The sequence below is a fragment of the Nerophis ophidion genome, linkage group LG02 (genome assembly GCF_033978795.1).
Source record: "Nerophis ophidion isolate RoL-2023_Sa linkage group LG02, RoL_Noph_v1.0, whole genome shotgun sequence".
Lineage (NCBI taxonomy): Eukaryota > Metazoa > Chordata > Actinopteri > Syngnathiformes > Syngnathidae > Nerophis > Nerophis ophidion.
In genome coordinates, this window is record NC_084612.1 from 78605030 (window position 1) to 78628119 (window position 23090).

Below are 23090 nucleotides of genomic sequence, written 5' to 3' on the forward strand. Positions count from 1 at the left end.
CTAGATGTGGAGGTCCTGGGCTGGTGTTGTCACACGTGGTCTACATTTGTAAGGCCGGTTGGATGTACTGCCAAATTATTTGAAACCCCTTTGGAAGCAGCTAATGGTAGAGAAATGAACATTCTATTCACAGGCAACTGTGGTGGACATTCAGCATGCCAACTGCAGTTAATCAATAATTGGCTGAAAAAGAGGACGCCGGATCTGATCATATATTTATAAAATGCCATATCTACACTGTTAAAATTGAACAAGGGACTTAACGCTTCAGGTACTGATTTTGTTGGACACATTTTCCTGTTGGAATTTGGAGCGCACCTGCCCGCCTGCTTGAACCCGTTGTGGTCGGAGGTTCCTTGGTGGCCTCCTCAGCCTTCTTCTGGCCGGCAGCAAATCCTCCCCTCTAGGCTTGTCAGGTCCGGTTTTTCTTCTCAACTCTTGTCTTGCTGTGAATGCCGCAGTCAGGACTGAAGACAGCAGAAATGGCTTTGTGGGTAAAAACAAAGCAATGGTCTACATCAGCGCTTAGTAGAGTGTCGCCAGCCTAGACAAAGGCAATTAACTACCCTGCGGAGAGCTTCACAATGCTATTCTCATCATTTTACACCATGGCAAAAATAGAAGGACTATTTTACGCTTATCCCTTGAGGATGTCTGTTCAGACAATATCACGTAATGTCTTGAGGTGCTCACTCTTTTTGTTAAATATATACTTTGCTTTTTCAAACATTTGTTCATTGGTTTATTCAAGCTTTTCCTTTTCCCGCTTATCGCGGTTCTTTTAGATGACTCGTGTCTTCTTAAGATTGTGGACAAGGTGGACTGGTGGCCTAATCACTGATGCACTTGTAGGGGCCGCTACCTGTTTGTATTTGAACCGATACAGTACCAATTCCTGGTACCTGGGTAAAGATACCAGTACTCACAGTACCATGTTTTTTTTTTTTTTTCTGTGTGTTACTAAACATTAATTGTGTAATAGCGAAATAATTGTTATTAATACAATATATAAAGTTATGATAACTGTGTTGTCCAGTTGTTGCATCTTGAAATCTTCAAACATTTCTCATTTCCAAGTATTATGTACTAGACTTTGCATGCAATCCTAATACTTAACACAGCAGTAGTCCATAGACTACAGAGTCAGGAAGTAGTCATTGCAATGAAGCTGGATGTGCCAGTCTAGTCTTATGTTACACCCTAAAACGTGTTTATACTGTACGCACAGTACCTTTAAAGGAGAGTATTATCACAATTTCAGAAGGTTTAAAACCAATAAAAATCAGTTCCCAGTGGCTTATTTTATTTTTCGAAGTTTTTTTCAAAATTTTACATCTCCCGGAATATCCCTAAAAAACGCTTTAAATTGCTTGATTTTCGCTATTTGCGATGCCACTGTCTATTTCCCTGTGACGTCACGTAGCGATTCCAATACAAACAATGGCGAGTAGCACAGCAAGATATAGCGACATTAGCTTGGATTCAGACTCAGATTTCAGCAGCTTAAGCGATACAACTGATTAAGCATGTTTTGAAACAGATGGTTGGAGTATGGAGACAGATAGCAAAACCGAAATTGAAGAAGAAATTGAAGCTATCGAGCGAATAGCTATTGATGCTATTCGGCCATGTTAACGCTATTCTGCGTTAGCAGCGCCGGTAAAATGTGCAGACCAACCGATCAGGACTTTCGCATGGACCCTGGATCAATAAGTCAATAACAACAAAATTCACCTTTGTGATTTGGTTGACTTTATCGTTGGGAATGCATCTGCTTTGAGTGTCGCAGGATATCCAGACATTCTTGTCATCTCGGTGCCATCTCTGTCATAACATCGCCGGTAAAAACCAAACGAGGGACTTTCGCATCCCTTGACACTGGAGCAACTTAAATCTGTCGATTGGTAAGTGTTTGTTTGGCATTAAATGTGGGTGGAGGGAAAGGCGAGAAGTAAATATAGCTACAAATAGGCATAATGCACACAGCTAGCCTAAATAGCATGTTAGCATCGATTAGCATGCCGTGCTAATCGATGTACATTTGACGTAAATCAACTTGAATCTGTCCCTGATGGTGTTGTTACACTCTCCGACAACACACCGGCGAGGCATGATGTCTCCAAGGTACGGGAAACAGTCGAAAAAACGGAAAATAACAGAGCTGATTTGACTCGATGAGGTAGGGAAACATGGCGTTGACGACCGATCGTTCTGACGTCGTCGCAAGGAGAGCGATAAACAGAAAGGCGTTTAATTCGCCAAAATTCACCCATTTAGAGTTCGGAAATCGGTTAAAAAAATATATGGTCATTTTTCTGCAACATCAAGGTATATATTGACGCTTACATAGGTCTGCTGATAATGTTCACCTTTAACAACCAGCTGTTTGAATGTAAGGTGCATATTTGTGAGTTTTCATTGAAAGTGTTGTAACCGTCATGTAATATTGCTGATCACTAACATATATGTGGAAAAGATCATGTAAAGCACATTTTTGAAAAATGCAGCCTTTTTTTTTTTTTTGTTTACATTTGAGCGTTTTCGATCAGGCATACTTGCTTATATATATATATATATATATATATATATATATATATATACACACAGCTCGGCCCCGGCCAAATTTCTTTTAACCCAATGCGGCCCCCGAGTCAAAAAGTTTAGGGACCCCTGATATACATCAACAATATATATATATATATATATATATCAATCAATCAATCAATCAATGTGTATTTATATAGCCCTAAATCACCACTGTCTCAAAGGGCTGCACAAACCACTACGACATCCTCAGAAGAACCCACATATATATATATATATATATATATATATATATATATATATATATATATATATATATATATATATATATATATATATATATGTATATACATATATATATATATATGTATATACATATATATATATATATGTATAGTCGATACTACTATGATTGCATTGATATTCTTGGCATCATAACATCTTCTTTTGTTTTTTTTAAAATATCTATTATGTCTATAAAATCAGTAAATATGTCCCTGGACACATGAGGACTTTGAATATGACGAATGTATGATCCTGGAACTACTTGGTGGTATCAGATTGATATATATTCATTATTCCTCACACACTAATTGACTAAAGACCACACACTTGCTGTACGATGCCGCGATGATGTCTCATTATCGATGGGAAAATGCTTTTTTTGACCATACAATTTGCCTGAGCGGCTAGGAGACCCCGAGAGTAACAAGAGGTAGAAAAAAGTTAAGAAAGGACAAATTAAAAAGAACAAAACTTGTCATTGCTGGTTTACGAGGAGAGGAGCATGTTGGGCAGCGCGCACACACTGAGTACTTACAAGCAGACACAGTGTGTGGACAGAAAAGGGAGAATGGACACATTTTGGTGTAAAAAGTCAAGATAAAGGTGAAGTTATAACACTGAAACACCCTCAGGAAGAAGCTTTAAGACATGGCTAGCTAGCTAGAATAGCTTAACATGCTTCACTACACGCCGTAGCTCACCGGCGTCAAAATGTAAACAAACGGCATTGGTGGATCTACACCTGACATCCACTGTAATGATACCAAGTACAGGAGCGTATCTCATCAATACTACTATGATTATGGTGATATTCTTTTGCATCACATCTTCTTTCATTTTTAATTTAAACATTAATATTATGTTTACAAACTCAGGAAATATGTCCCTGGACACACGAGGACTTTGAATATGACCAATGTATGATACTAGCTACTTACCCACTTAAATGTGTGGTATCATCCAAAACTAATGTCAAGTATCAAAGAAGAGAAGAATAAGTGATCATTACATTTGAACAGAAGTGTAGATAGAACATGTTCAAACAGAAAATAATCAGATATTAACAATATATGGACGAGTGGATTAATATTAATTTATTACAGTTTCTCCTTTATAATGTGTATAAAATAATAGGTGTATAAATGACACAATATGTTACTGCAGACTTTGTTTGTTTACTTACTACTAAAAGACAAGTTGTCTTGTACGTTCAACATTTTTTGGAGGACAAACTTGCAAAAATAAACATGTTTCATCCACTCTAAGATTCTTTTGTTACAATAAGACCAATAATGGATTTTTTTGTGTTCCTCTTTATTTAAAAAAGTATCAAAAAGTACCAAAGGGTAACAAAACACATTTTGATACCGGTACCAAAATATTGGTATCAGTATTGGTATCAGTATTGGTATCAGTATTGACACCACTTCACCTTCACCTGTGAGGAACTCTCTAACTTCTCAGCAATATGACAGAAATTCCAGTCATCCGCCAGTCGACTTTGTCCCAATGTTTAGGCTTTTTTGTCACTATTGACCCCGGACCCTGGACCCCCCCCCCCCCCCCCCAGGATAACTGTCATGGATCCCCCACCATCATACGGTGTCAACATGTCAGTAACTGTCACTGCTTTAATGTTCTGCAGGCTCCCAGAGGTCCGCATCTCGGACAACGGACCTTACGAATGCCACGTGGGGATCTACGACCGGGCAACACGGGAGAAGGTGGTCCTGGCGTCAGGGAATGTTTTCCTCACCGTCATGTGTGAGTAGCATCCTCTCATCTTTGGGCTACAACATTGCAGACTACGTTATGCTAATTAGCTAACGCCAACGTGTTGGGTAAGTGTGACGGAAGTATTAGTTACAGTAAATGGAGACAAAGACAAGTCAGTTTTTAGATTTGTATGGTCAGAGTTCGGGTCCTACACGCAACAACATGTCTGTGTGTAGTTCTTTGGTCAAGGCCAAGGTAGCAACAAGGGGGCTATGCAAGGTTTTTTTTGTTGCTTTTGTCAACTCCAACATTGTTTTGGTACGCCGCTTTTTGTTGGACACAAGTTGTCTAAAGCAGTGGCAAAATACACTATATTGCCAAAAGTATTTGGCCACTTGACTTGACTTTGAAGTGCCAACCCACAGGGTTCAATATGACCTTTTGCAGCTATTAAGGCTTCATCTCTTCTGGGAAGGCTGTCCACAAGGTTGCAGAGTGTGTTTATGGGAATATTCCACCATTCTTCCTAAAGTGCATTGCTGAGGTCACACACTGATGTTGGTGGCAAAGGCCTGGCTCTCAGTCGCTGTTCTAATTCATCCCAAAACTGTTCAATAGGGTTCAGGTCAGGACTCTGTGCAGTCCAGTCAAGTTCATCCACACCAGACTCTGTCATCTGGACCTTGCTTTGTGCACTGGTGCACAGTCATGTTGGAAGAGGAAGGGCCCCTCTCCAAACTGTTCCTACAAGGTCAGGAGCATGGAATTGTCCAAAATGTTTTGATATCCTGGAGTGTTAAAAGTTCATTTCACTGCAACTAAGGGGCCAAGTTCAATTCCTGGAAAATAAAAACCAGGAGCGGTTTAGCTCGATTGGTAGAGTGGCCGTGCCAGCAACTTGAGGGTTGCAGGTTCAATTCCCGCTTCTGCCATCCTAGTCACTGCCGTTGTGTCCTTGGGCAAGACACTTTACCCACCTGCTCCCAGTGCCACCCACACTGGTTTGAATGTAACTTTGATATTGGGTTTCACTATGTAAAGCGCTTTGAGTCACAAGAGAAAAAGTGCTATATAAATATAATTCACAATTCACTTCACACCATAATTCCTCCTCCACCAAATTTTACACTCAGCACAATGCAGTCCAAAATGTAGCGTTCTCCTGGCAACCTCCAAACCCAGACTGGTCCATCAGATTGCCAGATGGAAAAGTGTGATACATCAGTCCAGAGAAAGCATCTCCACTGCTCTAGAGTCCAGTGGTGATGTCCTTTACACCACTGCATCCAACACTTTGCATTGGACTTGGTGATGTATGGCTTAGATGCAGCTGCTCGGCCATAGAAACCCATTCCATGAAGCTCTCTGCGTACTGTACGTGGGCTAATTGGAAGGTGACATGAAGTTTGGAGCTGTGTAGCAAGTGACTGTGCAGAAAGTCTTTGCACTATGCTGACCTCTCTGTCACTTTACCTGGCCTACCACTGGGTGGCTGAGTTGCTGTTGTTCCCAAAACCTTCCCTTTTCTGATAATAAAGACTTTGGAATATTTAGGAGCGAGGACATTTCAGGACTGGATTTGTTGACATGACAGTTCCATGCTGGAAATCACTGAGAGCGGCCCATTCTGTCACAAATGTTTGTAGAAACAGTCTCCATGCCTAAGTGCTTGATTGGACACACCTGTGATTAGGACACCTGATTGTCATCATTTGGATGGCTGGCCACCATACTTTTAGCAGTCTGCTCAGTGGGGGGTTCCTGGTTTGAGTCTTGGGCGGGAATAAGTGAATGATGCAGCGGAGGGACAGCTAAGGCAGCGAGGTCCTAAATTCTAACACTGCTGGAGACGAACACCAACGGCCTCTGGCATCGTGCTAATTGCCGTCTAAACTGAAAGGGAATTATTCAGAAGCTATTAGTGTGTCAAGTTGAATAGGATTGAGGAGAGCGGGGGGAACCAAGGAAGCGAGAGAGAGAGAGAGAGGCGCTTTAATTAATAGCAAGCAGTACACAGAATGGATTGGAATGTTTTAAAGTGCTTCATAAATAAAAATGATAATATTAATGAATCCTTCTGACAAAAATTCAACAGTCTAATTTTGAAAAAGGCAGAACGCTGCACTCTTGCTATCTCTGGGACTCTCTTTCACTCCTGCAAACTTCTGTTTTCTTCTCAAATGTTTGACCGGCGACTTCTTCTCCTCGCACGACCGGAGGAGCCTCCTCCTCTTCACCGGTGGTCTCGCCTTCTCGTGCCAACGTCTTTTCTTTACTTCCATGACTATTTACATCGTCGCATCAAAAGCACGACGCCTGTGAAGTGTAAAAGCATTTCAGGTGACTTCCTCTTGAAGCCCATGGTGAGAATGCCAAGAGTGTGCAAAGCATAATCAGAGCAAAGGGTGGCTATTTTGAAGAAACTAGAATATAAAACGTCTTCAGTCATAGTTTTGATGTGACGATCTACAATGTAAATAGTCATCAACATAAAATGAGGAGAAGGTGTGTCCAAACTTTTGGTCTGTACTGAATGTAGTAAAACAACTTGAAAAAAACGGTGACATAATTATGCTTTTGGTTATGGTTTGAGTTTATTTGGAAGATGCATACAATTACAAAATAATGCATCACGATGTCCATTTTGTCCTGTTGACATGTTTGAAAAGCAGTAGGAAGAAGTCGATCTGATGAAGTGTTGTTGACTCTCTTCCCAGCACATAACACTTGATGACCACGTTTGGTCACTTCGTGTAGTCACAGTTCTCACAAGATACTCAAAAAAAAAAAAAAAAAAAAAAATATATATATATATATATATATATATATACATATATTTTTATTTTTATTTTTTATGTTATAAAATGTGTTTATTTTTTTTTAAATGTGTGGATCCACCCTCTTTTATGCTGTCCTTCCATCCATCCATTTTCCACTGCTTGTCCCCCTTTGGGGTGGCGGGGGGTCACTGGAGCCTATCTCAGCTGCTTTCGGATGGAAGGCGGGGTACACCCTGGACAAATCGCCACCTCATCGCAGGGCCAACACAGACAGACAGACAACATTCACACACTAGGGACCATTTAGTGTTGCCAATCAACCTATCCCCAGGTGCAGGTGGGAGGGGCCTATCCCCAGGTGCATGTCTTTGGAGGTGGGAGGGGCCTATCCCCAGGTGCATGTCTTTGGAGGTGGGAGGGGCCTATCCCCTGGTGCATGTCTTTGGAGGTGGGAGGGGCCTTCCCCCCGGTGCATGTCTTTGGAGGTGGGAGGGGCCTATCCCCAGGTGCATGTCTTTGGAAGTGGGAGGGGCCTATCCCCACGTGCATGTCTTTGGAGGTTGGAGGAAGCCGGAGTAGAACCCACGCAGTCACGGGGAGAACATGCAAACTCCACACAAAAAGATCCCCAGGATTGATCCCAGGACTACTCAGGACCTTTGTATTGTGAGGCACATGCACTAACCCCTCTGACACCGTGCTGCCCATATATTGTTTATATTATATATAAATATAATATATTACAATAATATAATATATCAGTAATATAATGAAGTATAATGAAGCCAACACAGGATGTAAGTGTCTATAGTAGCTATATTAGCCTACTACTTTTGTCGCAGGCTGACGCAAGTCTTCGTTGACAGAAAAGTTGAAATGTAATATTCATTCTACACATTTTTACAAAATTGTAAATCATTAGTAAAACTTTTCAGAAGGTGAGATAACTCCAGCAAATGACTGTCTCAGAATGGTCAAAGGTATAGATGTGTGTGTCCAAGTTCAAACAAACGGCAGGATGTCTTCTTCTAATGGATTTACTACAATCTTTAAAAACTGGGTAACGTTTGCTGAGGTCTGTAACAACATGGCACACAAACAACTATCAGACATGCAGCCAATATTAAAAACAGATTATGTGTCATGAGACATGCAAATATAAATCAAATACACGGAGGACATAAGTAGAGGACATTAAGTGAAGTCAAATATACCTGCAGACCAGGCATGATGATGTAATATGTACATACAGGTTAGCTTCGATTAGCTTACAGTCATGCAGTAAACAAATATGCCTGATTAGCACTCCTCCAACAAGTCAATAACATCAACAAAGCTCACCTTTGTGCAGTCACGCACAGCATAAAACGTTTGGTTGACAAAATGAGACAAAGAAAGAGTGGCATAAAACACGTCTTTCTGTGGCAGCGTCGGAGAAAATTGTACATGTTAATAAATGACGGTGAGTTCAGGGAAATATGTAGGACAAAACGGCGCTCGCCAAATACTCTCATCAGTGAAGTACGTTTAATACAAACAGTTGGATTTCTAACAGGGCAGCACGGTGGAAGAGGGGTTAGTGCATTTGCCTCACAATACGAAGGTCCTGAGTGGTCAGGGTTCAATCCCGGGCTCGGGATCTTTCTGTGTGGAGTTTGCATGTTCTCCCCGTGACTGCGTGGGTTCTACTCCAGGTACTCCGGCTTCCTCCCACCTCCAAAGACATGCACCTGGGGATAGGCCCCTCCCACCTCCAAAGACATGCACTTGGGGATAGGCCCCTCCCACCTCCAAAGACATGCACTTGGGGATAGACCCCTCCCACCTCCAAAGACATGCACCTGGGGATAGGCCCCTCCCACCTCCAAAGACATGCACCTGGGGGTAGGCCCCTCCCACCTGCACCTGGGGATAGGTTGATTGGCAACACTAAATGGTCCCTAGTGTGTGAATGTTGTCTGTCTGTCTGTGTTGGCCCTGTGATGAGGTGGCGACTTGTCCAGGGTGTACACCGCCTTCTGCCCAATTGTAGCTGAGATAAGCTCCAGCGCCCCCACGACCCCAAAGGGAATAAGCGGTAGAAAATGGACGGATGGATGGATTTCTAACAGTTAGGAAAATTTGTGTCATGTTTGTCCTCTTACAAAAAATATAATCAAACTAAAAACATATTTCCCCCCCCCATCTTTTTCCATGTTCCTACATTTTTGAAGACGCTCCAGGGAGGCTGCGGGTTGCTTGAAGTGAATCACACCAAGCAGTAAAACCATAAGGACTAATGAGTGTGACCATACTGTACATTGAATACATTCCTCTGAAGGGCCAAGATTATTCTGAATAACTCACACACTAAACCTAAATGATCTCGCACGTATATTTTCTTTCTTTTGCGCTGGCATTTTTTCATTACCTGCCAAATGGTTATTGATCTGCACGTAGTAAACAATTTGTTTTTCTATGTGGGTTCGACCTGGTTTGTGTGTCCAATTAAATATCCAATAGCATTCTCAGTCCTGGAGGTACGTGCATCAACACCCAATTGGTGAGCGGTGTGGCAACAAAATGAGCATTCGTCCACCAAAATTGGGAACATTTGTGTACAAGAAAGCAAGCTTTGATATTTAAGTCTCAAGGTCTGAACCTCTGCTGCTTGTGAAGGCTTCTGTTTCCAGTGCAATGGTGTTGGAGTGGACGGTCACATGACATTTCACTGTATTGTCATTCAATCATGTCGGGGTGGGGGGTTCTGACCCATCACCAATCACATCAAATATATATTTCATTGTGAGGACAGAGACATATCCATCTTTATCAAGCTAAGGTCGTCATTTCAGGCTTTGCTGGGTGAAAGAAATCAATATGTCGTTTGCCAGTGTTGGAGATTGGGTCATTATTTGTTATTACCCAAAGTGATTTCTATATGCAGCCTTCCCTAAGATGACGTGGAAAGGTCATTTGTCTCCTCTGGCTGGAGTTTGACCTTGAAAACCCTGGTTCGATTCTAGTCTATCGTCTGCAACAGATGGCCCGCCGGGTTGTTATCTCAAGCCTCCGTTTTACTTTTCCAAAATTGAGGACGGAGAACACATTGTTATTTATAGCCTCGTGTAAACGAGCGCTTAGGTGTAGAGAAGCTAATTACCTGCTCATCCCATAAAAGTAGGATTTGTTTGAATAATTGATGCCCAACTTTAATTAAGCGCTGCATATATTCTGCAGCTTGTCTATAAATCGGCGGGATTAATGGCGTTGGAGCTACGGACGAGGCTGCGTATGAGGTATGAAGGATGAGCGGTTATTCCTGGGAATTAAGGAGAGTACGTTAGCCCCAATTGACCCAATGGTGGCCTACCCCCAACCCCCCATCAGACCCTGTCTACATTAAGCCGGGTAACTCATTAAACAAACCTAAGCCCCGTTTCAGCCACACTAAACCATCGTTTAAGGTTCCCCTCCGTAGATAATTTTTTTACACGGGTGAGAGTGCCGTCTATTTCTTAATTTTCTGGCTCTTAGCTCTGTATGGACTCATTGATTGTTAACAAACTGAGTCCGGAGAGGAAATTATGCCAGAAAGACCCTGCCACAGCCAGCTTCAAAACAAATGCTTGTGGAAATAACACATGAATAACTTATAAGAAGGAAACCCGCGATTGCAGCTATTTTGGATACAACACATCGCAGACGGCAACGTAGCATTGTTGAGCCACGGTTTTGGAAGCCTCAGTCAGACTTCTTTTAGGGTTCTTCGTCTGTCACTTCTCCTGAGTCTTCCGTTGTGGTTAACCCCAATCGACCCAAAGGTGGCCTAAGACAGACATAGCACAGAGATGTATGGATAACCTGCAGATACATTTGCAACCATTAAGTCAACGAAATCACAGAGGTGAGTTTTGTTGATGTTATTGACTTATGTGCTAATCAGACATATTTGGTCACGGCATGACTGCCAGCTAATCGATGCTAACATGCTACGCTAATCGATGCTAACATGCTATTTACGATAGCTGTATGTACATTTGAAACTAGATACCCACATTTAATGCGAAACAAACACTTACCAATCGACGGATTTAAGTTGCTCCAGTGTCACAAGATGCGAAAGTCCTGATCGTTTGGTCCGCACATTTTACCGGCGATGCTAATAAGGCAGCCATGCTAGGGGCCACTTCATTAGGTACACCCACGCTATGGCCGAATAGCGTCAATAGCTATCGCTCAATAGCTTCAATTTCTTCTTCAATTTCGTTTTCGCTATCTGCCTCCATACTCCGACCATCTGTTTCAATACATGCGTAATCTGTTGAATCGCTTAAGCCGCTGAAATCCGTGTCTGAATCCGAGCTAATGTCGCTATATCTTGCTCTGGTAACCGACATGTTGTTTGTATTGGCAGCCCTGTATGACGTCACAGGGAAATGGATAGTGGTTTCGAAGATAGCAAAAATAAGGCACTTTAAAGCTTTATTTAGGGATATTCCGGGACTGGAAACATTTTGAAAAAAATTTCAAAAAATACAACAAGCCACTGGGAACTGATTTTTATTGTTTTAAACCCTTTTGAAATTGTGATACTGTTCCCCTTTAATACCTAACCTTACCTCCCGCGGACTTGGGAAAACAGAGAATGCATTTGGACTGGCAGAGCAGACTATCAGTTATTCTCCGAGATGTATGTCGAGCGATTACTCAACGTCTAGTTGTGTACTCCATAACGACTGTGAAGCCATGAAGTGGTTGCGGCCGTCAAGTAGGACCGACAAGCACAGTGTCCTGACCAGATCCTAGATTGTTGGAAAAAGTTGACCTTTCAGGAGTCCATTGAAGACATGATTGATGTATGATGTGATTGACTACAATAGTCCAACGGCTGCTGATGGTGAGGCAGGCAGAGTTTACTGTTAAGAGAACTGTGGTAATAGTCGACTCTGGACAGTCAGTACTTCATCCATGGTCATCGGACCGGACCCCCTCCACAAGGGAGGGGGGGACATAGGAGAAAGAAAAGAAGCGGCGGATCAACTGGTCTAAAAAGGAGGTCTATTTAAAGGCTAGAGTATACAGATGAGTTTTAAGATGAGACTTAAATGCTTCTACTGAGGTAGCATCTCGAACTGTTACCGGGAGGGCATTCCAGAGTACTGGAGCCCGAACGGAAAACGCTCTATAGCCCGCAGACTTTTTTTGGGCTCTAGGAATCATTAATAAGCCGGAGTCCTTTGAACGCAGATTTCTTGCCGGGACATATGGTACAATACAATCGGCAAGATAGGATGGAGCTAGACCGTGTAGTATTTTATACGTAAGTAGTAAAACCTTAAAGTCACATCTTAAGTGCACAGGAAGCCAGTGCAGGCGTAATGTGATCAAACTTTCTTGTTCTTGTCAAAAGTCTAGCAGCCCCATTTTGTACCAACTGTAATCTTTTAATGCTAGACATGGGTCAGACCCGAAAATAATACGTTACAGTAATCGAGACGAGGCGTAACAAACGCATGCACACGTTCAGTGCAAAGTAAGCTTCAAAATGGATTGTACCCCAGCAAGTAACACTTTGCAGCCAAAATGACCAAGGTAAGAATACACTTCAGGTCAGAGGTGACTAAGACGCACGCATTTTTTTTGTTCACGCTCGTGTACTAGGTCGGCAGTGTGTGTGTGTGTGTGTGTGTGGACAAGGATAAGGTTAGGTGGGATTCACCCTGGATAACCTTAGCCGGGGCCTCAGTCGGACTTCTCTCCGGGTTGTGGGAATTGTTCGGGACTAAGTCGCTACTGGTCTGTCACTTCTCCCGTGTTCTCTGCAGTCCTACAGGGCGCTGATATTGTTGACATGTGCTGTTCGCTGTGCAAAAGGAGGCAAGTCTTGTCAGTTTGCAACAAGGTGATGTAGCTACAAGCCATGTGCCCTCGTTTTATTGTTCACTCGTCCGCCGGCGTCATTTTGTCTCTTTAATATGGAGCCCCCCCTCCCCCACTCGTGTCTGTTCCATCCCGGCTCCCGACGTTCAGTTTAAATGACTGCTGGAAGTGACAGCGGCAATAAAAATGCTGGCTCAGGTCCTCACGGCGGGGGGAAGAATGAGCGGATGAATTATTAAATGTTTGTCTTTGAGCTAGACCCCGGAGTGATGAGTGAGGCAAAAGTAAACAGCTCGGAAAGCTTCCTCAAGGATTTTCCTGAATTGGTGGTCTGTGTATCTTTGTGTGTGATAACAACGTCTTGTTCCACGTCTTCAGCCTCTGATTGTCTTGCTTTCATTTCGTCCAAAACGACCTTGTGTGATTTGTGGCAGAAAGTCGTCAAAAGGCTGTTTATCGTCAAGCAGCCGTCAGCGAGGCGACGGCGTGCTCCATTGAGACCGCCTCTTCAGTCAGCCTGTTTGCGCCGCCACTCATTTCACGGAGAGAGCCAGAAACAGGCGGCGGATGCTTGCATCATCCTCATCAGCTCCTATTCTGCTGCTTTCGAACCGGGGCCAGAGTTAATGTGGGGGAGGATGGCGCCCCATTTCCATGTGTGCAGCCGTAAAGGGAAGGCTGTCCTAAATATTCTTCTAAAAACTGAAGAAAATGGCAGGAAAAATCTCTCCCGATGACACAATCCTGTGTAATGCAGATTAAAGGAGGCCGTGGTATGGCACAGTATGTTCTTTATTGCCATCGCTCAAGTACAACCGCATCTCATTTTCAGCACAAACCCGTTCAAGTTGACACAAACGTTGTGTACTAGGGTTGCACAATATCAATCAATCAATCAATGTTTACTTATATAGCCCTAAATCACTAGTGTCTCAAAGGGCTGCACAAACCACTACGACATCCTCGGTAGGCCCACATAAGGGCAAGGAAAACTCACACCCAGTGGGACATCGGTGACAATGATGACTATGAGAACATGATACTGTGAAAGATCAATCCATAATGGATCCAACACAGTCGCGAGAGTCCAGTCCAAAGCGGATCCAACACAGCAGCGAGAGTCCCGTTCACAGCGGAGCCAGCAGGAAACCATCCCAAGCGGAGGCTGATCAGCAGCGCAGAGATGTCCCCAGCCGATACACAGGCGAGCAGTACATGGCCACCGGATCGGACCGGACTCCCTCCACCAAGGAGAGTGGGACATAGAAGAAAAAGAAAAGAAACGGCAGATCAACTGGTCTAAAAAGGGAGTCTATTTAAAGGCTAGAGTATACCGGTGCTAATATAGCATCGCGGTACTATTGAACTAAAAACCATACTACACTCTGTTTGAAAAGTACCAGTTCTCCATATTTCTTTAACGAGCATGACGTGGCGTCGTCAGGCGGAGACATTCCTGGTTTTACAAGCAGAGGAGCATGTTTGGCAGCGCACACACACAGAGTACTTACGTGTGTGTGGCATGTATTTTTCGTGAGCCTGCAGCGTGTTTTTGTTCCGCGACCCTGGTGCTCGCAAACGGGATAACAAAGCCAGTCAGTCCAAAAAAAGTCTACAACAACAGGTGTGTCCATGAGAGACGGGGAAGGAGTTTGTTGTGTCTTCACTGCACTGTCCTCTGGGGGAGTCTCAAAGTAGCCACCTTGCCAAGTCTCTGGCAGCCAGGGAAAACAATCCAGATTGTAATGTTTGAATACATTTAAAATTTCACTCGTAATTGTCGATGTCGGTCCTCAAATCATCATACTTCACCAGCAGAGCAGCCGGCGTCTCCAAGTTGTCGACAAAGATTGCAAAACTGTCCAAAATCTCAAAAGTCTAAATGCCCACAGCTCTGCTCGCATTCCACATTTTCGATACGCAGAGCAACACTTAGTCCAATCAGCAGATATCCTGTTATCTTCATTCAACGTCCTCGAGTGAAAAGGTCGCCAAGTGTCCTCCGAATGTCCAGCAACAAGTGTTCCGTCAAGACAGGCAAGTTCCCCCAAACCCGAGATCTTGTAATTACTTTGAGAGGTCGGTTGATCAACTGCAGAGATAAGGGAGGAATATATGCTTGAATTAAAATGATACAGTTATGGACAATTTTTTTAAATCGCTTTGGATTATGTTAAAAAATAAAGACAATCAACAATCACTGTGGGGCGGCATGGCTCAACTGGTAGAGCAACTTGAGGGTTCCAGATTCGGTCCCCGCTGCCGCCGTCCTAGTCACTGCCGTCGTGTCCTTGAGCAAGACACTTTGCCAACCTGCTCCCAGTGCCAGCCACACTGCTGTAAATGGAACTTACAACTTGGCTTTTTCCAGGTAAAGTTCTTTGAGTCAGGAGAAAATTAAAGCGTTAAAATAATATCATTTGCCTCACACTTCACTTTTGCACTCGGTTACATAACACTTCGCCCGTTTTGAGTCATCCAGACCAGGTACTCCCACCCTCTAGTCCTCAAGGGCTCGCAAGACTGCTACAATTCTCCGGGGATATATTCCCCTCTAGCATCCTTACTTTTGGGGACGTCTTGGAGCTGCTGACCTCACTCCACCCAACATGATCTCCTGCTGGCCCCACTATGGACTGGACTCTCACTATTATGTTAGATCCACTATGGACTGGACTCTCACTATTATGTTAGATCCACTATGGACTGGACTCTCACTATTATGTTAGATCCACTATGGGCTGGACTCTCACTATTATGTCAGATCCACTATGGACTGGACTCTCACACTACTATGTTAGATCCACTATGGACTGGACTCTCACTATTATGTTAGATCCACTATGGACTGGACTCTCACACTATTATGTTAGATCCACTATGGACTGGACTCTCACACTATTATGTTAGATCCACTATGGACTGGACTCTCACTATTATGTTAGATCCACTATGGACTGGACTCTCACTATTATGTCAGATCCACTATGGACTGGACTCTCACACTATTATGTTAGATCCTCTATGGACTGGACTCTCACTATTATGTTAGATCCACTATGGACTGGACTCTCACAATATTATGTTAGATCCACTATGGACTGGACTCTCTCACTATTATGTCAGATCCACTATGGACTGGACTCTCACTATTATGTCAGATCCTCTATGGACTGGACTCTCACACTATTATGTTAGATCCACTATGGACTGGACTCTCACTATTATGTCAGATCCACTATGGACTGGACTCTCACTATTATGTCAGATCCACTATGGACTGGACTCTCACACTATTATGTTAGATCCACTATGGACTGGACTCTCACTATTATGTCAGATCCACTATGGACTGGACTCTCACACTATTATGTTAGATCCTCTATGGACTGGACTCTCACTATTATGTTGGATCCACTATGGACTGGACTCTCACTATTATGTCAGATCCACTATGGACTGGACTCACACTATTATGTTAGATCCACTATGGACTGGACTCTCACACTATTATGTTAGATCCACTATGGACTGGACTCTCACACTATTATGTTAGATCCACTATGGACTGGACTCTCACACTATTATGTTAGATCCACTATGGACTGGACTCTCACTATTATGTTAGATCCACTATGGACTGGACTCTCACACTATTATGTTAGATCCACTATGGACTGGACTCTCACTATTATGTGAGATCCACTATGGACTAGACTCTCACACTATTATGTTAGATCCACTATGGACTGGACTCTCACTATTATGTTAGATCCACTATGGACTGGACTCTCACTATTATGTTAGATCCACTATGGACTGGACTCTCACACTATTATGTTAGATCCACTATGGACTACACTCTCACACTATTATGTTAGATCCACTATGGACTGGACTTTCACTATTATGTTAGATCCACTATGGACTGGACTCTCACTATTATGTTAGATCCATTATGGACTGGACTCTCACGATTATGTTAGATCCACTATGGACTGGACTCTCACACTATTAAGTTAGATCCACTATGGACTGGACTCTCACACTATTATGTTAGATCCACTGTGGACTGGACTCCCTCACTATTATGTTAGATCCACTATGGACTGGACTCTCACACTATTATGTTAGATCCACTATGGACTGGACTCTCACACTATTATGTTAGATCCACTATGGACTGGACTCTCACACTATTATGTTAGATCCACTATGGACTGGACTCTCACACTATTATGTTAGATCCACTATGGACTGGACTCTCACACTATTATGTTAGATCCACTATGGACTGGACTCTCACGATTATGTTAGATCCACTATGGACTGGACTCCCTCACTATTATGTTAGATCCACTATGGACTGGACTCTCACACTATTATGTTAGATCCACTATGGACTGGACTCTCACACTATTATGTTAGATCCACTATGGACTGGACTCTCACACTATTATGTTAGATCCACTATGGACTGGACTCTCACACTATTATGTTAGATCCACTATGGACTACACTCTCACACTATTATGTTAGATCCACTATGGACTGGACTCTCACTATTATGTTAGATCCATTATGGACTGGACTCTCACGATTATGTTAGATCCACTATGGACTGGACTCTCACACTATTATGTTAGATCCACTATGGACTGGACTCTCACACTATTATGTTAGATCCACTATGGACTGGACTCTCACACTATTATGCTGGATCCACTATGGACTGGACTCTCACACGATTATGTTAGATCCACTATGGACTGGACTCTCACACTATTATGTTAGATCCACTATGGACTGGACTATCACACTATTATGTTAGATCCACTATGGACTGGACTCTCACACTATTATGTTAGATCCACTATGGACTGGACTCTCTCACTATTATGTTAGATCAACTGGACGTCCATTGCACCTGTCACCCAGGGGGGGGGAAGAGGTCCCTGGATGTTGTTGTGGTTTGTGCAGCCCTTTGAGACACTTGTGATTTAGAGCTATATAAGTAAACTTTGATTGATTAATTGATTGATTTAAAAGAGAGTAACTTGAAGCTTAGTTTACTACATTCTCCCAGCAGCTTGCTCATCACTGCTTATATATATATATCGTGTGTTGCCTGGCAACACAAAAATGTCGATCACGCCACTTGGCAACGTCAATAAAATAAGCCAAACATAGTTTTTCATGACTAAAAACTCTGTCCGACTATCCAGATGTTGAGAAATGAATAGCCTTCATACTTTTGCACTTTTCCTCCTAGCTTTGTGCTCCAGCAGTCTCCTTCGTCTTGTTGGATCGATGGAGTCTTGAGAGAAGTGTTTCTTCTCAAGAGAGTATGGATCCACTTTGTCACGGTCACATATGTTTTCATGACACCTGGCTTCTATATTTCCTCATAAACCTTTAAAAAAAACCCGCCAATATTTGCATTTCTGCGGGTGAACAAACAGTAGCATTTGGAGACCTTGACCCCCTTCGTGAAAGCAGACCTGCCTTTAGGTCACGTGGTTGTGATCCAACATTTGAGGTGAAAACAACACCATTTTTGCTAAATGGGAATAGAATGTGTTCCAGTGTGAAGCTGGCATCATGCTTCTTTCAACATGGAACTGGAGTGAGACCTAAGAACTGAGAGGGTTCACTGCATCGTCCTGCTTCAATATTCTTGTTGACTTATTGTGCTGAGCAGCCAGGACCTGTTGGAAATGTCAATCAATCAATCAATCAATGTTTATTTATATAGCCCCAAATCACAAATGTCTCAAAGGACTGCACAAATCATTACGACTACAACATCCTCGGAAGAACCCACAAAAGGGCAAGGAAAACTCACACCCAGTGGGCAGGGAGAATTCAGATTCAGTGGGACGCCAGTGACAATGCTGACTATGAGAAACCTTGGAGAGGACCTCAGATGTGGGCAACCCCCCACCCTCTAGGGGACCGAAAGCAATGGATGTCGAGCGGGTCTAACATGATACTGTGAAAGTTCAATCCATAGTGGCTCCAAGACAGCAGTGAGAGTCCCGTCCACAGGAAACCATCTCAAGCGGATCAGCAGCGTGGAGATGTCCCCAACCGATACAGGCGAGCGGTCCATCCTGGGTCCCGACGAGCGGTCCATCCTGGGTCTCGACTCTGGACAGTCAGTACTTCATCCATGGTCATCGGACCGGACCCCCTCCACAAGGGAGGGGGGGACATAGGAGAAAGAAAAGAAGCGGCGGATCAACTGGTCTAAAAAGGAGGTCTATTTAAAGGCTAGAGTATACAGATGAGTTTTAAGATGAGACTTAAATGCTTCTACTGAGGTAGCATCTCGAACTGTTACCGGGAGGGCATTCCAGAGTACTGGAGCCCGAACGGAAAACGCTCTATAGCCCATGCTATAGAGCGTGACAAAGACCGGGGTTATTATTGAGAACTGGAGGCGACTCCTCAGTCCAGCCTCTCCCGGCCAGACTCCCCATGTGGCATTTATTCTAAAGAGGTTGGAAGCAAAGTAACAAGGAGTTCTAAGCTGTGGCCACGAACAAATAGCATTTACTGCGCGTGACATTGAGAGATATTTATGAAAGGCCGCAGGGCGCCGTGTCAGCCGACAGCCTTGCATTAATCATGAAGTAAGTTTCCTTCCGTCGTGGCTGAGCAGCAGAGTGGGACCTTTTGCAAAGATCATTTGTGTGCCTGCGCCGTTTGCCAGCGATGCCGCCATGTCTGATTCATAACCAAATATTTGCCAGAGGATCATATCAATCTCGTCCAAAAAACAAACACTTGCGACCAGGAACGAGGCTGCAGCCTAGCTTAAGGGTTTTTGACGGATGTTCCCTAATGGACCATGGAGAAAACTAATGATTCTCCATGACACTCCTTCAATTGTTTGTTGTTTTTTTCCAAAGATGGCAGAATCACTCTCTGAAATTTCTGAACGTCCGTTTGCACACCGGTGTGACTAATTAGTGCAGGGAATGCATCCAAGCAGAGCGGTATTAGCTTTCACTGTTATGCTGATGACACCCAACTTTACATGCCCCTAAAGCTGACCAACACGCCGGACTGTAGTCAGTTGGAAGCGTGTCTTAATGAAATTAAACAATGGATGTCCGCTAACTTTTTGCAACTTAATGCCAAAAAAACGGAAATGCTGATTATCGGTCCTGCTAGACACCGACCTCTATTCAATAATACAACTTTAACATTTGACAACCAAATAATAAAACAAGGTGACTCTGTAAAAAATCTGGGTATTATCTTCGACCCAACTCTCTCCTTTGAGTCACACATTAAAAGCGTTACTAAAACGGCCTTCTTTCATCTCCGTAATATCGCAAAAATTCGCTCCATTTTGTCCACTAAAGACGCCGAGATCATTATCCATGCGTTTGTTACGTCTCGTCTCGATTACTGTAACGTATTATTTTCGGGTCTCCCCATGTCTAGCATTAAAAGATTACAGTTGGTACAAAATGCGGCTGCTAGACTTTTGACAAGAACAAGAAAGTTTGATCATATTACGCCTGTACTGGCTCACCTGCACTGGCTTCCTGTGCACTTAAGATGTGACTTTAAGGTTTTACTACTTACGTATAAAATATTACACGGTCTAGCTCCAGCCTATCTTGCCGATTGTATTGTACCGTATGTCCCGGCAAGAAATCTGCGTTCAAAAGACTCCGGCTTATTAGTGATTCCTAGAGCTCAAAAAAAGTCTGCGGGCTATAGAGTGTTTTCCGTTCGGGCTCCAGTACTCTGGAATGCCCTCCCGGTAACAGTTCGAGATGCTACCTCAGTAGAAGCATTTAAGTCTCATCTTAAAACTCATCTGTATACTCTAGCCTTTAAATAGACCTCCTTTTTAGACCAGTTGATCTGCCGCTTCTTTTCTTTCTCCTATGTCCCCCCCTCCCTTGTGGAGGGGGTCCGGTCCGATGACCATGGATGAAGTACTGACTGTCCAGAGTCGAGACCCAGGATGGACCGCTCGTCGGGACCCAGGATGGACCGCTCGCCTGTATCGGTTGGGGACATCTCTACGCTGCTGATCCGCTTGAGATGGTTTCCTGTGGACGGGACTCTCACTGCTGTCTTGGAGCCACTATGGATTGAACTTTCACAGTATCATGTTAGACCCGCTCGACATCCATTGCTTTCGGTCCCCTAGAGGGGGGGGGGGTTGCCCACATCTGAGGTCCTCTCCAAGGTTTCTCATAGTCAGCATTGTCACTGGCGTCCCACTGGATGTGAATTCTCCCTGCCCACTGGGTGTGAGTTTTCCTTGCCCTTTTGTGGGTTCTTCCGAGGATGTTGTAGTCGTAATGATTTGTGCAGTCCTTTGAGACATTTGTGATTTGGGGCTATATAAATAAACATTGATTGATTGATTTGACGAGCGCATGGAAGGCAAGGTAAAGAGAGAACGTCTGTCTGAGGTGAGACTTTGGACAAACGTCGACTTCCTGACAATTGCACTTAGCCGGCCAATCAATAGTGGTACTTCAAAGACAGTGGTACTTAAAAGACAGTGGTACTTCAAAGACAGTGGTACCTCGGCACTGCTGTTTCCAGCTGAAAGAGTCAATAAAGGCTGTTCTACAAGGCCAGCCAAGGGCTTCTAAATCATCTCTCAACGAGGGCGTTCTTCAACTAACCCTTTTTACATTCCAGTCTGATTTGTTATTCCACTGATTATCGGACTTTGCCTAGTTTTAAAGCCCCTCTCAAGAACTTTCAGTTTTGGTCTGATTTTGGCGGCCAAAGCGACAGTGTTTTTGTAGAAGATGACCACATTTTCAATGAGGTCTAGTCCATATAGCATCAAGCCTGCAGTGCCTCAGTGTGTAAGTCTCTGCAGAGAGTGCTGAGGACGGCGGAAAAAGATCATCAGGACTCCTCTTCCTCCTATCCGGGAGAGGGCAAAAAGCCGCTGCCTGACCAGGCCTCAGAAAATCTATACAGACTCCTCCCACCCTCACCAAGGACTGTTTTACACTGCTTGACTCTAGAAAGAGGTTCCGCAGCCTCTGTAGCAAAACCTCCAGGTTCTGTAACAGCTTCTATCCTCAGGCCATAAGACTCTTGAACGCATCTTAATAATCCTGCTAATTTCCACCAAAAATGTATTAACTCGCTGGACTATAAAGACAATACAACATACATCCATAAACATGGATGCATATGCAAAAGTGTAATATATTTACCTGTACAGTAATCTATTTATATCTTTACCTTATTGTTCTAATCAATTCATGATAAATGAATTGATGAAGGTGGACCCCGACCAACTGGTAGGAGGCCACGGGGAAGACCCAGGACACGTTGGGAAGACTATGTCTCCCGGCTGGACTGGGAACGCCTCGGGATCCCCCGGGAAGAGCTAGATGAAGTGGCTGGGGAGAGGGAAGTCTAGGCTTTCCTGCTTGGGCTGCTGACCTCGGATAAGCAGAAGAAGATGGATGGATGGATGGATGTATGGATGGATGGATGGAGCTGGCGTCCGTGAGACATGCACGCTCTATTGGGTACGTTTGAAAACGATACCTTTACTAGTTTAGTGCAAGAGGGCATGAAATGGCTCTTGTTGCCAGTTCCTGTTGAAGACAATGATGATTGTGAATTATTAAGCAGTGTGTTTGAAAATGTGTAAGAGCGTCGTCAGGTGTGAGTGACTTCAGGTGTTTGAGAATGCGACGCAGGTCCGAGGTTTCTCCCAGCACCAACTCCGAAAAACTTTCCACAAATCAGCACATTTGTTGTTTTTTTCCAAAGAAAGGGACTTAAAAGACAGAAGAATATGTCTTCAAAGTGTTCCCCGGGTCTTTTAAAGCCTCACTTTAGAATAACCTTGTAGTGTCTTTGGTGATTCCTTTGATGGCTCCCCAGTTCATGCTG

General features: G+C 43.6%; 1 protein-coding gene across 2 annotated transcripts in view; it reads left to right on the top strand.

The window, feature by feature from the left end:
* igsf21a (immunoglobin superfamily, member 21a) overlaps window positions 1–23090 on the top strand; it is a 419808-nt gene that overhangs the window by 233702 nt on the left and 163016 nt on the right. For both annotated transcript variants that reach the window (XM_061892205.1, XM_061892206.1), the window contains exon 4: window positions 4475–4593. In XM_061892205.1, coding sequence (XP_061748189.1) covers window positions 4475–4593 — 119 coding nt within the window. The remainder of the gene's footprint in view (window positions 1–4474; window positions 4594–23090) is intronic.